General features: G+C 44.6%; 1 protein-coding gene across 1 annotated transcript in view; it reads left to right on the top strand.

Moving 5' to 3' along the window:
• Positions 1 to 20,118, top strand: part of LOC108570698 — an 82,278-nt gene extending 62,160 nt beyond the window's left edge. The window contains 45 exon segments of the mRNA XM_017932597.1: positions 15 to 299; positions 378 to 683; positions 778 to 1,079; positions 1,156 to 1,501; positions 1,581 to 1,886; positions 1,954 to 2,274; positions 2,345 to 2,650; positions 2,737 to 3,042; positions 3,126 to 3,443; positions 3,525 to 3,848; positions 3,925 to 4,230; positions 4,316 to 4,648; positions 4,733 to 5,026; positions 5,095 to 5,400; positions 5,475 to 5,792; positions 5,880 to 6,200; positions 6,278 to 6,589; positions 6,668 to 6,988; positions 7,078 to 7,383; positions 7,475 to 7,774; positions 8,071 to 8,394; positions 8,844 to 9,170; positions 9,405 to 9,725; positions 9,801 to 10,070; positions 10,176 to 10,364; positions 10,447 to 10,800; positions 10,891 to 11,103; positions 11,192 to 11,389; positions 11,481 to 11,675; positions 11,769 to 12,137; positions 12,219 to 12,431; positions 12,512 to 12,703; positions 12,786 to 12,998; positions 13,078 to 13,260; positions 13,702 to 14,289; positions 14,745 to 15,692; positions 15,939 to 16,324; positions 16,661 to 16,850; positions 16,922 to 17,170; positions 17,420 to 17,608; positions 17,670 to 17,908; positions 17,990 to 18,260; positions 18,481 to 18,719; positions 18,788 to 18,971; positions 19,587 to 20,118. Coding sequence (XP_017788086.1) covers positions 15 to 299; positions 378 to 683; positions 778 to 1,079; positions 1,156 to 1,501; positions 1,581 to 1,886; positions 1,954 to 2,274; positions 2,345 to 2,650; positions 2,737 to 3,042; positions 3,126 to 3,443; positions 3,525 to 3,848; positions 3,925 to 4,230; positions 4,316 to 4,648; positions 4,733 to 5,026; positions 5,095 to 5,400; positions 5,475 to 5,792; positions 5,880 to 6,200; positions 6,278 to 6,589; positions 6,668 to 6,988; positions 7,078 to 7,383; positions 7,475 to 7,774; positions 8,071 to 8,394; positions 8,844 to 9,170; positions 9,405 to 9,725; positions 9,801 to 10,070; positions 10,176 to 10,364; positions 10,447 to 10,800; positions 10,891 to 11,103; positions 11,192 to 11,389; positions 11,481 to 11,675; positions 11,769 to 12,137; positions 12,219 to 12,431; positions 12,512 to 12,703; positions 12,786 to 12,998; positions 13,078 to 13,260; positions 13,702 to 14,289; positions 14,745 to 15,692; positions 15,939 to 16,324; positions 16,661 to 16,850; positions 16,922 to 17,170; positions 17,420 to 17,608; positions 17,670 to 17,908; positions 17,990 to 18,260; positions 18,481 to 18,719; positions 18,788 to 18,971; positions 19,587 to 19,825 — 13,520 coding nt within the window. The 3' untranslated portion in view covers positions 19,826 to 20,118.
• Positions 20,119 to 20,685: the final 567 nt, after the last annotated feature.

Below are 20,685 nucleotides of genomic sequence, written 5' to 3'. Positions count from 1 at the left end.
GGAAATGGACAAACCAGCTGATTCTTGCCTGAATTGTGGAGCGAATACCCAGTGTCTCGATGGGACCTGTACTTGTCTACCAGAGTATCAAGGAGATCCTTATTTAGGTTGTCGTCCAGAGTGTGTCCTGAATTCAGACTGTCCAAGAGACAGAGCCTGTATTAAGAGCAAGTGTAACGATCCATGCTCTGGCACTTGTGGCCAGAATGCCTTGTGTTCTGTGGTGAATCATATCCCTGTCTGCACTTGTCGACCTGGAACCTCTGGAAACGCATTCGTTGTGTGCTCTACTGTTCGAGGTACAATTGGACGATCATTTCCTAGGTAGTTCAGAGTGTTACCATGTCTAATTCATATTGTAATTCATCCACGAACAGTTCAAACGCCTAAAGATCCATGTAATCCATCGCCCTGTGGACCCAACAGCCAGTGCAGAAAGATAAACGACCAAGCAGTCTGCTCTTGCATCCCTGGCTACCTAGACACTCCTCCAAATTGTAGACCAGAGTGTATTCTAAGCTCAGACTGTCCATCCAATATGGCATGTAACAATCAGAAATGCGTAGATCCTTGTCCAGGTACTTGCGGAATTAGAGCAGAGTGTGTGGTCGTGAATCACAACCCCATTTGTAGCTGTCCCTCGGATCTGACCGGTGATCCATTCACCGTGTGCATAAGAAGACGTGAGTAGCCAATTTCAATCGCAAAGATCAATTAGAAATTTATTATCGTTTTAAAAAATCATTCATTCCATCATTTTTCTATTCCCTTTGACAGCTGAAGAACCTCAAGTTCAGAACCCATGCGTGCCATCACCCTGCGGAGCAAACAGTCGATGCCAAGTCATAAACAATTCACCCTCTTGCACCTGTCTACCTGAATTTTTAGGATCTCCGCCGAATTGCAAACCAGAATGTATCAGTAACAGCGAATGTTCCACCCATTTGGCCTGTATCAATCAAAAGTGTCGCGATCCTTGTCCTGGATCGTGTGGTTCCAATGCTGAATGCAGAGTGATCAGTCATACTCCTATGTGTGTCTGTTCTTATGGTTTCATTGGTGATCCGTTCATTCAGTGTGTTCCAAAACCAGGTAAGTCGTGTTCCCTATCATCAGTCATGAAGAAATCCCATTTTTGGGGGTAAATATCATGAGAAATATAATTTTCTAGTCATCGAAGATTCATTGGAGAAACCCACACCCTGTGTACCATCGCCCTGTGGTTCGAATGCTATGTGCAACGAGCAAAACGGTGCAGCATCCTGTAAATGTCTCTCAGACTACATTGGAAACCCCTACGAAGGCTGTAGACCAGAGTGTATCATCAATTCTGATTGCACAGCCGATCAGGCTTGCGTTAGATCCAAGTGTCAGAACCCTTGTCCAGGATTCTGTGGATACAACGTAGTCTGTCAGGTTGTCAATCATGCTCCTCTGTGTACTTGTCAATTTGGATACACTGGTGATCCATTTGTTCAGTGTAACATTGTCCAAGCACTTCGTAAGTGATTAGGGTAACTTCAGAAGAAGAAGAATCAAAAGAGAAAAAATAGAGATTTATGATAAACATTTTTCTGTAGCAAAACCAGCTGATCCTTGCAGTCCATCGCCCTGTGGCCTAAACAGTCAATGTAAAGTGTCCAATGGACAAGCTATTTGCTCCTGTTCACCCACATTCATGGGCACACCACCCATGTGCAGACCAGAGTGTACAGTCAGCTCAGACTGTGCAACGAATCGCGCCTGCAAGAACCGTAAATGCGTGGATCCTTGTCCAGGTATTTGCGGTATCAATGCCAGGTGTGAGGCTATCAATCACAGTCCTATTTGCAGCTGTAACATGGAATACACTGGTGACCCATTCGTTAGATGTTTCAAGGTTCCAAGTGAGTAGGATACGAAACATCTTGATAGGTTCCCAAGAATATTTCTGACAGTAAAATTCCTCTTCAGCGGTGTCTGAACCAGTGAACCCTTGCGTACCATCACCTTGTGGACCATTCTCCCTGTGTCGCGTCCTGGGTAACGCAGAATTGCCAAGTTGTTCTTGTATGGACAATTACATGGGATCTCCACCGAACTGTCGACCAGAATGCACCATAGACTCAGAATGTGCCAGCAATAGAGCTTGTCTCAGACAGAAGTGTACCGATCCTTGTCCAGGATCCTGTGGTACAGGTGCTCAGTGTCTCGTGGTGAACCACATGGCTGTGTGCACCTGTCCCAAGGGATACACTGGCGATCCGTTTGTCAATTGCTTCATAGAATCTCCTCGTAAGCTCTTATCATTGTCTATTTGTAATTTATTCGAAGCAAAGTCTTCTGATGGAATTCTCTTTGCTAGCTTCACAACCCGTTCCTCAAGATGCCTGCAATCCTTCACCGTGCGGCTCAAACGCAGTCTGTCGTGATGGTACCTGCTCTTGTCTATCAGAATACCGCGGTGATCCATATTATGGATGTCGACCAGAGTGTGTACAGAACCCAGACTGTCCTCTCGACAAAGCTTGCAACCGGAACAAGTGTTTCGACCCTTGTATCGGTGTCTGTGGTCAGAACGCCGAGTGTGTGGTGATTAATCATACTCCTATGTGCAGTTGTCCCGATGGAATGTCAGGAAATGCATTCACTACGTGCCACCCGGTGAAAGGTAAATTATCAACACTCCATCACAGTGTCACTGAATGTCCAGAAGCTACCAGTGACAGGACCATCAAGGAATCTTTCGTTTTGTAGACCCAGTTGTGGTAGAACCCTGCAATCCATCACCCTGTGGTCCCAATAGTAGATGTCAGGACTTCAGTGGACAGGCAGTCTGTTCGTGTGTCCTTGGATACATTGGAAATCCACCAGCCTGTCGTCCAGAATGTATAGTTAACAGTGACTGTCCATTGAACGAGGCTTGCGTGAACCTGAAGTGTAGGGATCCATGTCCTGGATCTTGTGGAGTGTCTGCTAGGTGTCAAGTGGTCAATCACAATCCCATTTGCAGCTGTCCTCCAGTGTTCACCGGAGATCCCTTCGTTCGTTGTCTACCTAGATGTAGGTGTCCTCTATTTTTATCCAATTCAATGATATCATCTTGAATCGAGGAGTAGAGGCTCATTCTCCGGATTCTTTTAAAGCTGAAGAACCAGTGCAACCAACAAATCCCTGTCAACCATCACCATGTGGTCCCAACGCAGTCTGTCAAGTGACGAACAATTCTCCATCCTGTTCGTGCAAGGCAGAATTCATTGGCACTCCTCCAAACTGTAGACCAGAGTGTATCAGCAACAGTGAATGCAGTAGTCATTTAGCTTGCATCAATCGCAAGTGCAGAGACCCATGTCCAGGTTCCTGTGGCTCTAATGCCGAGTGTCGCGTGTTGAATCATGTACCATCGTGCACTTGTGCCAAGGATTTCACGGGAGATCCTTTCGTTCAGTGCTTCGTCAAGCAACGTAAGTCTCTCGAAGACCATCTTGGAGAAATAGGAGTTTAATGGACGGTCAGGTTTCATTGAAAATTCTTCTTCCTTATAGCGGATACAATGGTTCCAGCACGCCCCTGTCAACCTTCTCCCTGCGGAGCTAACGCCATTTGCCGTGAGCAGAATGGCTTCAGCTCCTGCGCCTGTTTAGCTGAATACATAGGCAATCCTTACGAAGGATGTCGACCAGAATGCACAAGATCGTCAGACTGTCCCTCTCATTTGGCTTGTATCAGATCCAAGTGCCAGAATCCTTGTCCCGGTTCTTGCGGCGCTAACACCAACTGCCAGGTGGTGAATAATCTACCTGTATGCACTTGTATCCCTCAATACACCGGAGATCCTTACGTAAACTGTGTCTATAAGATACCCACGAGTGAGTAGTCCAGGAATTTCGTTCGAATTTCGCTTTTTTCCAGTGGAATTACAATTCCAATGTTACACAGTCGAAGAAGAAGAACGAGACGTCTGTCAGCCGTCACCTTGCGGTCCAAACAGCCAGTGTCAGAACGTAAATGGCCAGGCTGTGTGCTCTTGCATGTCTCAATACGTAGGAACCCCACCAAGTTGTAGACCAGAATGCGTAGTGAACTCGGAATGCAACTCGAACCTTGCTTGCATCAACCAGAAGTGCAAGGATCCATGTCCTGGCACCTGTGGTCGAAATGCACAGTGCAAGGTGGTCTATCATAGTCCTATTTGTAGCTGTGGAAGTGGTTTAACAGGAGATCCATTCGTCTACTGTTTCCCAGCTCCAAGTAAGCCACGAAGAATACTTCTTTCACGAGTTTTCCTAAGAAGTCTCTGCTGTGTGAACCTGTGCTTCAATGATTCTTCTTCCAGTGCCCAAACCTGAAGACCAGTACACGAAAGACCCGTGTGTACCATCTCCGTGTGGTACAAACGCAATGTGCAAGGCTATCGGTGACACACCAGTCTGCACTTGCATGAACAACTACATTGGAGTGCCACCAAACTGTCGACCAGAGTGTTCCATCAATTCAGACTGCACAGCAGACAGATCTTGCCTTCGTGAGAGGTGTAGAGACCCATGTCCAGGTTCCTGCGGAGTGAATGCACGTTGCACGGTTGTAAATCACACTCCAGCTTGCACTTGTCCTGAAGGATACACCGGCGATCCCTTCGTCAGCTGTTCACCTAATCCTCCACCATCCAGTAAGCCGAAGAAATTCGCCGATGTATTCCAGACGATGTCACATTCGAATCTCTACATTGACCCGTTTTTTCCAGTCACGGAAGCTCCAACTGACCCGTGCAATCCGTCACCATGTGGACCGAACGCTCAGTGCAACAACGGAAGGTGTCTTTGTGTACCTGGATACTTGGGAGATCCCTACTCTATCTGTCGCCCCGAGTGTGTCATCAACACAGACTGTTCCCGAAACGAAGCTTGCATTTTACACAAATGTAGGAACCCGTGTATAGGAACCTGCGGATTGAACGCAGAGTGCAACGTGGTCAATCATCTGCCTATGTGCAGCTGTCCTAGGAACACGACAGGCAATGCGTTCCTTTCGTGTAATCCTATTCAAGGTTGGTCCCCTAATTGGTCCCCTTTTCAGCGAACTTTTAGAACGAACGTGCTTGTTAATGTCGTACAGAAACTGCTATTGTCGACCCATGCAATCCATCACCCTGCGGTCCAAACAGTCACTGTCGTTCCTCCAATGGCCAAGCTGTCTGTAGTTGCGTCACTGGATTCAAAGGAATACCGCCATCCTGTAGACCAGAGTGTGTCGTGAGCTCTGATTGCCCTCGTAACAGAGCTTGCAGCAATCAGAAGTGCATAGATCCTTGTCTCGGTGCTTGTGGATTTTCCGCACAGTGTTCTGTGATCAATCACAATCCTGTGTGCAGCTGCTTCGAACAATACACCGGAGATCCATTCGTTCAGTGTGTTCCTCAAAGTAAGACTCGTTCTTACTCCTTTTTCCTCCCATTTCTCGAAGGATAGCTTGATAGAATGTTACTTCCCTTGCAGCAAAAGAACCAGATGTCCCAGTGAACCCTTGTCAACCATCACCCTGTGGTCCAAACGCCCAGTGTCAGGTGATCAACAACTCGCCCTCGTGTTCTTGCCTCTCAGAGTTCATAGGAACCCCACCAAACTGTAAACCAGAGTGTGTGAGCAACACAGAGTGCCCGACGCAACAAGCTTGCATCAACCAGAAGTGCAGAGACCCTTGTCCGGGTTCCTGTGGCAGGAACACAGAGTGTAGGACCATTAGTCACACACCTATGTGTACTTGTGCTAGTAGTTTCACTGGAAATCCATTTGTGCAATGTACACCTCAGCCAAGTAAGAGTTTCCTCTATCACACCATTCATCTCTAGGTCTGGACCGAAGAAAATTGATTTCGCTGTTCTGTTCCTCTTGTAGTCGAAGATATCCCAGAAAAACTGAACCCATGTCAACTATCTCCTTGCGGACCCAACGCAGTTTGTCGCGAATCCTATGGCACAGCGCAATGCACATGTTTGCCTGATTTCTACGGTAACCCGTACGAAAACTGTAGGCCAGAGTGTCTCATTAACTCTGACTGCCCATTCAATCGAGCTTGCATGAGGAACAAGTGTCAGGATCCCTGTCCAGGAACTTGTGGCTTCAATGCTGACTGTCAGGTGGTGAATCACATTCCAGCTTGCAGCTGTAGGTCAGGTTACTCCGGAGATCCCTTCAGAAGCTGTGGTATATTCGAGCAACCTCGTAAGTCCTTCCTAAATTTTAGAACATGTTCTCTATAATTGTATAGAACGTGATCTAACGATGACGTGATATAACAGCTGCACCAAGTCCCTCGAATCCTTGCGAACCATCGCCCTGTGGACCCAATAGTCAGTGTCGCAACGTAAATGGCCAGGCAAGTTGCTCTTGTCAGGCCAGTTTCAAGGGTACTCCTCCAAGATGCAGACCAGAATGCGTAGTGAGCACAGAATGCGGGAACAATAGAGCTTGCGTGAACCAGAAATGCGTTGATCCTTGTCCCGGAGTTTGTGGAATAAGCGCAAGATGCGAGACCTTCCATCACAGTCCCATTTGTAGCTGTAACTCTGGTCAAACTGGAGATCCGTTCGTAAAATGCTTCGACGTGACCAGTAAGTGAACGATCCAAGAAAGTACTAGCTTGGAATCGTATTTACGAAAGGAGTCATTGACCTGGTGTCCTATTTTAGCAACACTACCACCTGTACCCGTGAACCCCTGCGTTCCATCACCCTGTGGACCATTCTCACAGTGTCAGGACACAGGAGGCACTCCATCCTGCTCCTGTTTGCCTAATTACGTTGGCTCAGCTCCGAACTGTAGACCAGAGTGTTCCATCAACTCAGATTGTATCAGTGACAAGTCTTGCATCAGGGAGAAGTGTAGAGATCCTTGTCCAGGATCGTGTGGAGCTGGTGCTCTTTGTAACGTGATCAATCATACACCTGTCTGCACCTGTCCTAGAGAGTACACTGGTGATCCGTTCACTAGCTGCCGTCCAATGCCCACATGTAAGAATATGTTTCATTTGATCGAGGATACTTTATGGTCAGAGCTAGAGCAACGGCTGATTCTTGCTATGTTCTTTAAAACAATGCAGCAGCCCTCCCAGTGACCTCTGACCCATGCAACCCATCACCCTGTGGTCCAAACGCTCTCTGTCGAAACGGTGTGTGCAGTTGCATAACCGAATACCGTGGCGATCCCTACCAAGGCTGTCGACCAGAGTGTGTCCAAAATTCAGACTGCACCTACGACAGAGCCTGCTCCAACAACAAATGCGTGGACCCTTGCACCGGAATCTGTGGTCAGAACGCAGAGTGCATGGTGGTTAATCACATTCCTACTTGCAGTTGCGTGGAGAACCACGAAGGAGATCCATTTACCCTCTGTAAACCTGTTAGAAGTAAGTGCAACTGTCCCTGATTAATTCTCAAGAAGAATTACACCCTAGTGATTGTTCACTAATGAATGTTCTACCTGTCACATAATAACAGAGCGTGTGAAACCCTGTGAACCCACACCCTGCGGACCCAACAGCATCTGTCGCGAGTTTAGCGAGCAAGCTTCTTGCTCTTGCCTCCCTGGATACTTCGGAACTCCACCCAGCTGTAGACCAGAGTGTCTAGTGAACTCTGACTGCGAGCAGAACAGAGCTTGCGTCAACGAGAGATGCCAGAACCCTTGTGAAAACGCCTGTGGTCAGGGTGCACTATGCACCGTGAGAAATCACAACCCTATTTGCAGTTGCCCTGAACAGTACTCCGGTGACCCGTTCGTCAGCTGTTTCCCTATGAGTAAGTAGCCTGGAGAAGACCCTGTGAATCAGTGCTGTCCATCTGTGAAGCTGTTTCTTCAATAATTATAAGAGCAAAGTGGAAGAAGATGCTTTGGAAGAGTTCGCTGAAGAGACCTCAATGCTGACCCTGTGTCCAATGAATATCTATTGAACTCCTGTAGACAGTTCTAATATCGAATTTTCTTTAATCATTCAGTCCAGAATTGTCTACTAGAGTTCTTACTTTGGACAGCACTGATCCCAATCTTCGAGCTTTCAGACACTCCGCTAACCATAAAATTTGTCAACGAGCAGAAACGCTGTACGAAGAGCCCAGCCAGGATCCGTGCAAGCCCTCACCATGTGGACCAAACTCCCAATGCACCATTTCACCAGACAATAAAGCCTCCTGCGCCTGTATGCCCGAGTTCACAGGCTCTCCTCCCAACTGTAGGCCCGAGTGTCTCATAAACAGCGAGTGTCCTGGCAATCAGGCGTGCGTTAAGCAGAGATGCACCGACCCGTGCTCAGGATTGTGCGGCTCTAACGCACTCTGCCAAGTTACCCTGCATTACATCCGTTGCGTGTGTCCCGAGGGATACACAGGAGATCCGTTCACTAGTTGTTCCGTGGCCAAGAGTAAGGAATAATCCTGCGTGGATAATCGAAACGAGAAATTATTGTTTTCTTCTCCGAGAACGAGAGATGACACCGCGATTGTTCATTTGTTCTAATGTTTCCTCCTTCAAGAGGATATTTCATTGAATTTGCTTTTCTGTTTCCTTTTAGCTGTCTGTATATATTGTACATAGAGAAGTATATATTGTATGATACATAGACAGATTGCATGAGGATTTTAGGTAGAGTACCTACCACTATTCCCAGTTTCAAGTAGTGTACTGTTCACACACGTTCTCCATTCTCTATCAATTTTCTCTCACGTGCATCTCCGTTCATACGTTTATGTACATTTTTGTAAAATAACTCTTCTCACGATCACGCAATTTTTCTTCTCTTTCAATAACTCTCAGTGCAATGTTTTCGAAGGGGGATGTTAATTCTGTCTTGTGTGTTGGATTTTATTGTAGTATCTCCAGAACCACCGACACCATCGAGACCATGCAGTCCATCGCCTTGCGGAGTCAACGCTTACTGCAGAGAAAGGTACAACAGTGCCTATTGCGAGTGTCTGCCAGATTTCAGAGGAAACCCGTACGAAGGCTGTCAACCGGAGTGTCTGATGAACACCGACTGTTCGAAATCGCAGGCTTGCATCAGGACCAAGTGTCAGGATCCTTGTCCTGGTACCTGTGGAGTTGGAGCTATCTGCACAGTGTCTAATCACATTCCTATTTGCTCTTGTCCTCTGCCTACTATTGGAGACGCGTTCACCATCTGTCAAGCTGTCTCTGAACGTACGTATGTCATTGATAATGTTTTAGAAAATAATTCAATTGTAATAGGTGACTATTCTGTCTCAGAAAGGAAGAATTTTCTGACCTATCCTCGTATGAACTTTCTTTATTTTTAGGAAGAGTAGGACAAAGTACCAAAGTACTTTGTAGTGTCCTGCATGAATTAAAAATCTCCAGAATGATTAATCTTCTTTGAATAATATAATTTTCAATTTTTCTTCTTCTTTGTATCAGCACCCAGAGAAAGGGATCCTTGTTCTCCATCTCCTTGCGGTCCCAACACTATCTGCCAGAAGATCGGCGACACAGCAGTCTGCAAGTGTCTCCCTGGTCTCCAAGGAATTCCATCGAGCCTCACTGGCTGTCATCCAGAGTGTGTGATCAGCTCAGACTGTCCAGGAGACAAGGCTTGCATCAACAACAAGTGCATAAATCCTTGCACTCAGAACGTGTGTGGTATCAAGGCTATTTGCAAGGCCATCAATCACAGTCCTCTCTGCAGCTGTCCACCTTCGTTAATTGGCAATCCATTCGAAGAATGTTACACTAAAATTGGTGACTATAAAATACTCCAACTGTTTACTTCAATTTAATTTTTCTCCGAATTGTCATATTATTCGTTCATTCCAGAAACCGATCCTTGCAACCCGTCTCCGTGCAGCTACAACGGCGAATGCAAAGTCAGAAATGACATTGCAGTGTGTATCTATCCAGAGTGTGTGATTAACTCAGATTGTCCTCGAGACAGAGCTTGTTTCGGACAGAAATGCAGAGATCCTTGCATCGGTGCCTGTGGAATTAATTCGTTGTGTCAGACGGTGAACCATAAGCCTGTCTGCTCGTGTCCATTTGGATTCACTGGTAACGCAAGAATTCAGTGCACTGTACCAACAGTCGAAGGTAATTTACAGCAACAGAATATTATTAAAAATTCATCGATATGTTTTACACTGTTTAAATATTTTTAAAACATTTTTCACACTGTATCTTCACATTCTTTTGCAGAACCAGTTCCAGAGTGCACTCAGAACTCCGAGTGCCCCAACGACAAGACTTGTTACAATCAAAAGTGCGTCGATCCTTGCACTCTCGACTCCTGCGGATTCAACAGCCGCTGTCACGTGCAACTGCACCGTGCTGTATGCGTTTGCAACGAAGGTTTCACTGGAAATCCTCAACAATACTGTCGCGAGAGTACGTTCTCTAAATATCATCACAATCATTATTTCCATTTTTTAAATAATTTTTACATAAAAATTTCTGTCTTTTTTTGCAGTTGGTTGTCGAGGAGACAGTGACTGTCCATTGACTCAATCCTGCATCAACAACGAGTGCTTGGACGCCTGTTCTGTGACACAATGTGGCGTGAATGCACTTTGCAGATCAGATGGATACCACAAACCGAGATGCTACTGTCCCGATGGATACTTAGGAAATCCGTATCAAACGTGCGAGAGACCAGAGTGTACCACTGACTACGATTGTCCTTATTCTTTGGCTTGTCGAGATCTGAAGTGTGTGAATCCTTGCGACTGTCCACCGTCCGCACAGTGTTCTGTGATTAATCATCGTCCCAATTGTCGATGCCCTCCTGGCTACGTTGGCGATCCATACACCGCTTGTCTATTGGGTAACTATCGGTTTTCTTCACTTTTTCCTGCATAGAATTCATACTTTTACTGTAGGGAATTTTTAATTGAAAATTGTGTGTTTCTTTCAGAAATGATCGAGCCACAGCCACAGTGTCAAGTGGACGGAGACTGTCCGAGTAGATTAGGCTGCTTCAACGGCGTTTGTAAAGATCCTTGCATAGAAACGAAGCCTTGCATCGCTGGAGCCAAGTGTTCTGTCGTTGACACCTTGCCAATGAGAACTATGATCTGTGAATGTTTGACGAACTTCGCTGGAGACGCGACTGTTGCTTGTATTCCAGGTAAAAATTCATTCGATTCTGTTATATACTTTAAATGGATTTTTTACAGAGTGTAATTATTGTAATATTTATTTGTTGTTTCTTTTAGTGGATAAACAAATCGAAGCAGTCTGCGACATTGATACAGAATGCACGTTTAACATGGCTTGCTTGAACCAACGATGCATCAATCCTTGCACTATTAATCCTTGCGCATCGAACGCTGAGTGTTCTGTTCAGAATCACTACCGTCAGTGTCATTGCTCTCGAGGAACCGCTGGAGATCCTTTCGTAAATTGTTACCGGGGTAATTGTTGAAATTCTTTTATAGAATAGAAGATGAATAATTAATAGAAAAATTGAATGTAGTGAATTAAACGCCTTTTTATCATTTACAGACACTGACTCGTTCCCAGAGTGTGTAAGGAACACAGATTGCGCGCCCAACGAAGCCTGCATAAACGAATTCTGTCAAAATCCGTGTGTGAGCACTCAGTGTGGATTAAACGCCGAGTGTATCACCGTGAATCATCATCCAACTTGCCACTGTCAGCAGAATTTCGCCGGAGATCCTCAAATGCAATGTTTCAGACGTAAGTTCAACTCTTCTCTCCTTTCGCTCTTCCAAATTTTCCATTTCACCGTGAAAGATCGAAATTAAAACGTGGAAATTTCATTATTTTCAGCTGAGTGTAAGTCAGACAGCGACTGTCCATACGACAAGACTTGCCAGAACAACAACTGTGTCACTCCCTGCTTGGTTGGAGACATCGCATGCGGTCGTGGTGCACAGTGCATCGCAGTTTCTCACAGAGCTCAATGCGTTTGTCCGCGAGGCACACAGGGTGATCCGAGAATCGCGTGTATCTCTGCAGTGTGTCATTACAACGAGGATTGTGCCGATCATGAAGCCTGCGATAGATTGAACAGGGTTTGTCGACCTGTTTGCGAGGACGACACTTGTGGGGACACTGCTAAATGCATCGCGAGAGACCATCAGCCTAAGTGCACTTGTCCTCTTGGAACCACTGGAAACCCTTACATCGAATGCACTGGTAATTTTAATCTTCCGAGAGAATTTTTGTTCGTATAGAGATGCAATTGATATTAAAAACGATCGTTATTTCTTCTTCAAGGTGTGTCCATCGAAGCAGAGTGCAAAGAGGACGGCGAATGCCCATCGTTCTTCGCCTGCATCAACGCAAGATGTCAAGATCCTTGCCTCTCGTCGACTATGTGCTCCGGAGATCAAGAATGCAAAGTGCTGAACACAGTGCCTCTTCGTACAATGATCTGCAGCTGTCCACCGAATACCATCACCGATGTAAATGGACAGTGCAAGAAGATTGGTAAATATCATTTTAATTAACTTCGAAATATCTAAAAAAAAAAATGAACTACAACGATTGATAAAAACTGTATTTCACAGTATTGGAAGACGTACAGTGTCACCAGGATCAAGATTGCAATAATTCGGACAAATGTGTGGACGGAACTTGTATCGAGGCTTGTTTGACCAGTCAATGTGGATTGAATGCTCAATGCAAGGCGACGTCTCACACTGGAATCTGTCAGTGTGCATCAGAGTTCATTGGTAATCCTTACATCGAATGTATCAGAGGTAATTTTTACAAATTTATAAAAAAAATTGACATATCTTTTTTTCTTTAATTATTACTAAGGAAGAAATTTTTTCATTCCAGTTCCTCTCCCACCTCAAACACCAATTCGACCAGAATGTTACTCTACTAGCGAATGTTCAAGCGACAAACAGTGCATAAATTCTCTATGCGTGAATCCTTGCGTCGTTCAAGATCCTTGCGGCAGAAATGCACTTTGTCACGTGAACAACCATAATCCAGTCTGCAGATGCCCTAACAATTACGTTGGAGATGCTAGAGTTAATTGTATACCACGTAAGCATCGAATAAGAAAATTGATATACATTTAAATGTTGATTAGGAAAAATTTTCAATGTGAAATTATTTTATCTAGCGCAAATTGTGGCTGAGTGTACTTCGAACTATGATTGCGCTGGTAACGCTGCCTGTGTGAACAGTTTGTGCATCAATCCTTGCAACTGTGGTCACAACGCTAAGTGCAACGTCGTCGATCATTATCCATCCTGCGTGTGTCCTCCTGGATATTCTGGAAATCCTCAGCTGGGTTGCTTCAAACGTAAGTTAAATTTATTTTTTAGAATTTTGAATATTGATTGTTCTTCACTTGCGGTGTCGTATCACAGGTGAAATTAATGTAATGTTAAATTTGCACCAGAGAAAGGTGTTTCATTTCCTGTTTCTAAATCTTCGTAAATTCTAGCGAAACTAATGTCAAAAAATCCATCTGTTCGCTTTTAATTTCCTATTCTATTTTCCAATTTTTGAAAATATTTAATTTCCTATTTTTTTAAATATTTAATTTCCTATCTTTCAATTTTTCCAAATTTCTACTCCAGGCAATATTAAAAAATCCGTCTATTTCAGTGGACTGTGTGGCAGACAGCGAATGCACCAACGCAGCCTCTTTCAATTTCCTATTTTTAAAATATTTAATTTCCTACCTTTAACTCTCCCCAAATTTCTACTCAAGCTAACATCGAAAAATCCATTTTTCCAGTGGACTGCGAATCAGACAGCGAATGCAACAACGCAGCCGCCTGCTACAACGGCCAATGCGTGAATCCTTGCATCCTGGAGAACAAATGCGCCATAAACGCAGAATGCTACGGCCAAAACCATCGCGCCGTGTGTCGATGTGGTCCAGGTTACTTAGGGAACCCAGAAGTTCACTGTGAGAGAGTAGAATGCAGCGCAGATTACGATTGTCCTCGAAACTTAGCCTGCAGCAGCGGACGTTGCGTGAATCCTTGCATAGAAGATTCACCGTGCGCTCAAAATGCGATCTGCTACGTTCAAGATCACACAGCGACCTGTCGTTGTCCCGAGAATATTCCAGTTGGAAATCCGTACTCCTATTGCGAACATCGCCAAACGACACAGTTGGACGAACCAGAATGCAGAATCGACCTGGATTGCGCTGACAAATTGGTGTGCATCAAGAACAAGTGCATCGATCCTTGTCCTGTGATTAGACCGTGCATGGAGAACGCAAGGTGCAACGTTTTGGACACTGTTCCTGTGAGAACCATGACCTGCACTTGTCCTGAAGGCTGGACCACTGATGTCGACGGCGTTTGCAGACCAAGTAAGTAATTTCAGAGTTGAAATTGAGGCGTTTGATGGAGAAAGGACACACGCGGGAGTGTCGTTCGAAGAAAATCGATTTCAAAGCTTGCGTTGTCGTATTGCTTGATAAAAAGTAACGCAATTCAATCCAAACGAGAAGTAATATTTTCACTTCTCTATTTCTTACTTTTTTACTTTCCTACTTCTCTATTTTTCTAGCAGTAGAAATGAATTCTCTCCGACTGGATTCACTCTTCATTCAAACTCCACCGAGTTTCTATCGCGATAGCGTTCACAGGCTCCCAGAAAAATGGCAAAAGGTCATCGCCAGTAATAGAAATTATTTCAATAATTGATCCGCCTTCGTTCTTTTCAAATAAAATTTCGATTGCCCCTAAAATTCGAAAAAAATTCGTCTCTACACCCAAGTCACACAACTGTTCGCCAAAAACTATAACACAATTCTTCTCTCAGTCCAACTAACAGTGATCGGCACCTGCACAACGAACGACGAGTGCAGCGACGGAGAATCCTGCATCAACAGACAGTGCAGAAATCCTTGCAACTGCGGCACGAACGCGGCCTGCTACGTACGCAACCACAAACCCATCTGCTCCTGCGAGGAGAACTACCAAGGCAATCCAGACATCGCCTGTTACTCGGTAGAATGTCGCAGAGACAGCGAATGCTCGTTGGACAAGAGCTGCGTGAACAACAACTGCGTGAATCCTTGTCTAGTGTCCGACAGTTGCGGAGTGAACGCCGAATGCTTCCCTAACAACCACAAAGCAGACTGTAAATGTCGCAAAGGCTACCACGGAAATCCTCTGGATCGTTGCAGAGTGATCGGCTGCTACAGCAACGGAGACTGTCCAGGAGATCACTCTTGCATCAACATGCAGTGCATCAATCCTTGCGTTCACAGCAATCCTTGCTCGTCTCTGGCAGAATGCAGAGTCTTCAATCATCTACCGATCTGTCGTTGTCCTGCTCAACATATAGGCAATCCTTACATAAACTGCAAACCAGAAGCTCGACCAGAGTGTAAGGAAGACACGGATTGTCCTGGTTTGCTCGCCTGCTTCGACAACAAGTGTCAGAATCCTTGCACCGTGGTGGAGCCTTGCAGCGAACCATCTGAATGCAGGGTTCTTCCTACTTCTCCTGTTCGTACCATGGTCTGCGTGTGTCCTAGCGGTTATGTGAGTAGTGGAAGCGGTACTTGCAGAGCTACCAAGCCGATATTGGAGATAGAGTGCACCAGAGATGGAGATTGTCCTTCGGAGAAGTCCTGCGTGAACGCTGTGTGCAGGAATCCTTGCGCTTGTGGACCTAACGCGGACTGTAGCGTTGCTAATCACAAGCCGATTTGCTCGTGTATTCTGGGATACGATGGGAACCCTGACGTGGTGTGCACGAAAGGTAAATGGGGTTTGTTTTTGGGAATATGCAGGGTGGGAGATGTAAAGCAGGGTATTTAATTATCTTCCGTAACTTCTGTACGGTGGGAGAAATTTTTGTATGCAATTTCAATGGTTTCAAAGGATGAAAATGACGGAGGAAATGGCAAAAAAGGAAAGGAAGTTTCACGTTTGATTTCAAATTTTTGAAGTTTTTGGTAGTTTCTCTTGAAAATTGATTATTCACTTTTTATTTCGTATTTTTCAGTGGCTGGGTGTCGTACAGACGGCGATTGCAGCGGATCCCACACGTGTGTGCAGCACAATTGCCTCCCAGTTTGTTCACCATCTCTATCTACCTGTGGCAAGGGAGCAGACTGCCATGGAATCAATCACAAAGCGATCTGTGAATGTCCACCTGGATATGGAGGCAATCCAAGGGTCTCCTGTGTTCTTCTTGGCTGCAGGAGCAACTCTGACTGTCCCACGAATAAAGCTTGCATCAACAACCGGTGTGAGAATCCATGTGCGGAGAGTCCTTGCACAGGAAACATGGATTGCAACGTGTATAATCACGTGGTTGAGTGTGCTTGCCCTCCTGGCTTCATTGGGGACACCAAAGTGGGATGCACCAAACGTAAGAATTAATAATTTGCAATTTTTATCTTTGTCAATTATTTTCTTTCTTCAATTTTCATTTTCTTTTATTTTAGTGGCAGAGAATTTTACTTTTTTCTATTTCAGTGACAGACAACTTTTATTTTTATTATTTCAGTGACGGGGAATTTTAATATTTTTCTATTTTAACGACAGAGAGTTTTAATTTTTACTATTTCAGTGGCAGAGAATTTTAATTTTTATTATTTTAACGACGGAGAGTTTTAATTTTTATTATTTTCGTGGCAGAGAATTTTAATTTTTATTATTTTAGGGACGGAGAAATTTAATTTCAATTCTAAATGTTATTCTTTTATTTCAGTGACAGAGAAGTGTAAGGCAGACAACGAGTGTCCATCGCAAACCGCCTGCTTCAACGGCGACTGCATCAATCCTTGCGTGAAGATCGAGCCTTGCGGAGTAAACGCAGATTGCAAAGTGTTGGACACCTCACCTGTGAGAACCATGATCTGCGAATGTATTCCTGGCTACAGAGGAAACGCTGTCGTCCGTTGTGACAAAAGTAATTACTTCTAACAAACGATGATTCAACATTCCAAGAATATTTTCTCAATAAATCTTCTTATTTCACAGCAAACGTGTGTTCAGTGGAGAAAGACCAAGTCCTCGACGAATATGGCAACTGTATCTGTCCACCAGGATCAGCTAAGGACGAAACTGAAGTGTGTATTCCTTGTCGAAAACAGTCTGGAATGATCATCAACGACGAAGGATACTGTGTCTGTGATCTGGAGAACGGTATGATCATCGACGAGCATGGCCACTGTGTGTGTCCAACTCAGCATGGATACAGGCTTGATTCCAATGGCCATTGTAAATTAGGTACGAGAAAAATCCTTCTTTAATACAATTTAACATCGCATCAACATCTTCGTTACCAGCGACCATAATTCACAGTTATTCTATATTCCACGATAAAAGTTTATTCGTTTAACGTCTTCGTTACTAACGACCACACTTCGTCATTACTCCATATCTCACATTAACTTGAATTTCTTCAGTTTCGAATATCCCTTCGATAATCTTCCGTATAAAAACACTTCTTCGATTAATACTGTTTCCATTTTTCAGTGGATATAATGGAATGTAGGCTCGACGATGACTGCGCTGATAACAGATACTGCGACAAGACCAGCCAAACCTGTGAAGATCCTTGCATGAGCCAATTATGCGGCCTTTACGCACTTTGCAATGCTACTCGTCACCAAGCTATTTGCATATGCATCAACGGTTACATTGGGAATGCTTACACCCAGTGCTGTAAGTCTCAACTGTCTTTTTCACGTTAACTCGGTAGATTAACCGAATTTCTACGCAATAGACGACAAGAACCGATGGCGTACAGACTTCCCCAGGCCAGAAATGGTTGTCAGTTGTCTCTCCGACGGGGTCCAAGTCGAGATTCATCTTCACGATCAAGAATTCGACGGTGTTCTTTACGTCAAAGGCCATAGCAAAGACGAACAGTGCAGAAGGGTTGTTTCAATTCCAGCAGAGACCATGCACAAGACAGAGATCTTCAAGGTGGCGTTCGGAAATTGTGGATTAATTCACGTAAACGTAAGTTTCTTTCGCTTTGAACTTTTCCGATTTTCGAGGTTTCTTTAAACACGTGAAAAATGATACGCGTTTAACTTTCAGGGACAAGCCAGCTTCGTATTGGTCATACAGAAGCATCCGAAATTAATGACATACAAGACACAAGCGTATCACATCAAATGCATATATCAAACCGGAGAACAAAATGTTACTCTTGGTTTCAACGTGTCTATGCTGACCACTGCTGGAACCATTGCAAACACCGGTCCTCCGCCAGTTTGTTTAATGAAGATCGTCACTCAGAATGGGAACGAAATTAACTCCGCTGAAATTGGAGATTATCTGATGCTGCAAGTGGAAGTTCAACCGTCAAGTAAGAATATATACAATTTTTTCGATACTTTCCAATTCGACCAATTTTCATCGGGATTCGTTTCGATCCTCCAACGTTACAATTCGGTCAGTTTTCTTCAAAATTAATTAATCTCGATCTTCCAGCGTTACAATTTAATAAACTTCCTTCACGAATTAATCTCGATCCTCCAGCGTTACAATTCGGTCAGCTTTCTTCAGAATTAATTTCCATCTTCCAGCGATCTACGGCGGCTTCGCCCGAAATTGCGTGGCGAAAACGATGGAGGACAACTTGGAGAACGAGTACATAGTGACAGACGAGAACGGTTGTGCGACAGATCCAACGATATTCGGCGAATGGGAGCAGAATCCAGAGACACAGACGTTGATGGCTAGTTTCAACGCGTTCAAGTTCCCAAGTAGCGATAACATACGATTCCAGTGCAATATTCGAGTGTGTTTCGGCCGCTGTCAACCCGTTAGTATCTCTTCTCTAATCATCGAATAAAAGGCATACGTGATTCTAATTTCTTCTTCTTTCTTCAGGTAAATTGTCGAGGATACAACGCGTTCGGTCGTCGACGAAGAGACGTCTCGAATCCAAACGACACAGCATTGAGCGTCACGGACAGCTTCGAGGGCCAACTTCGAGAAGAGATAACGATCCAGTCGAATCTGATATTCACTCTGGAGAGGAGAGAAGAGAGGTTCACAGCAGATCCAGCTGAGAGTAAGTTCGAGCAGTATTTCACACCCTCGAATCTTTGCCTTTCAAGTCTTAATCTTATCTGTGTCCACAACTAATCGGAAACTCTCACCGTCACTCGCACTGGACTCTTCTACACATGTAATGTAGCCGCCCTGATAAGGGCTCAGAGTTCCCAGGCGGTGCCTATTCCTCTATCAAGCTTTAAGAATCTACGCACCAGCCAGCCACAGCCCCGAGACGGGCGATGGAAAAATCCAGCCACGCCGCTGAGCGTTTTCAGCGGATGAGCCCTTTCGTTACGTTAACAGTCAAACCGAGCAAATACCCCGACGTCGACTGCCACCGCATCCACGGGCTCTTCTACACAGTCATAACCCAAAGTTCACCTTCCTCAAACCCTTAAGCAGCCCTATTTCTTCATCCTCGTGTCACTCTCTGTACTGTCATCCAGTCATCCGCCATTTTTAATTAAGTTTCTTCTCTGAGCAACGTCGATCCTTGATTGCTTCCGATTCAAGCGTTACCCCGATACAGTTCCGAGAAACTCAGTCAAAACCGTGCATCACAAAAATAGAAGAAGAAGATAAAGAAGATCTCTGTAAATTCGACTAATTTCTTCTTGTTCGTGTGTTTCAGTTGCTTCAGCTCAAAGAGTGGAAGACATATGCGTATCAATGGTCGGCTTTGTGATAGCACTGGTAATTACAGCACTTCTGGCACTGGTTGCTGTAGCTATTGCTGTATCGTGCTGGCTAATGGCGTATCGTCGCCAGCCGAAGACTGCTGGACCACTGCCACATCCACCAGAGTTCCCAAATCCATTGTTCACTACGGAATCTGTAGCTGAACCGTCTCCTGATTATCACCTATCATAAGCCCCTCTAGGATAATTATTATCTCGTAACGTAATTTTATAATTCTTCAAATGGAATGCAGCACAGGCCAAACTTCAATTTCTTCCTTCTTCTTCTTCTTCTTCTACTTGCTTGGCCGGTCTTGTATTCCTGTTAGAAACGACTCCTCCAGTGACTGAGCCTTCCGTACTTTTTCCTCTTCAGGGTTCACAACGAGCGTGCCGTTACGTTCACTGTTACATACGAGTAAAAGAGGCCCGCGAATCACGTTATACATAGATATATATATATATATAAATATAAATAGGTAGATAGATAGATAGATAGATGGAGAGTGAAAGAGAGAGAGAGAGAGAGAGAGAGAGAGAGAGAAATGTTAACTATTTATGGTGATGGTTTGCTTCCATTATCTACACACGAGAGAACCTCTTTGTCTTCCGTCGTACCTTTCCCTGTACCTATATTCTCTCCCACCCAGCCCCTGCCGTCGTCCTTTTCTTTAGTCATTGGAGGATTTGTTAAGCGTAACACAGCGAATTTAATTCACGTGTAAAGTCGAACGAATTAGTCTAATATAGCATTCTTACTTCGAGCGTAGGTAACTTGTACATTTTATCTAATAAAACGCTAATGTAATATTTTTAAACATTGCCTTTGTCGTTGTATTCCAGAAGATGCACTGGTACAATTATTGTGTTATCTGTGAAAACGATGGGTGAGACGTTATAATAAACAAATGATAACGGATAATTGTTAGCGGGGATTGAAAACAATGAGTTGGATAAGGAAAGAAAGAGAGGGAGACGAGGATAGCACTAGAGAAAAAGGGTTAGACAAGGAAAGAAATAGGGGTAGAGAAGGATAGCATTAGAGCAATGAGT

This window comes from Habropoda laboriosa, unplaced genomic scaffold (genome assembly GCF_001263275.1).
Source record: "Habropoda laboriosa isolate 0110345459 unplaced genomic scaffold, ASM126327v1 scaffold15, whole genome shotgun sequence".
NCBI classification, from domain to species: Eukaryota; Metazoa; Arthropoda; class Insecta; order Hymenoptera; family Apidae; genus Habropoda; species Habropoda laboriosa.
This window is presented reverse-complemented; position numbering and strand designations above follow the sequence as displayed.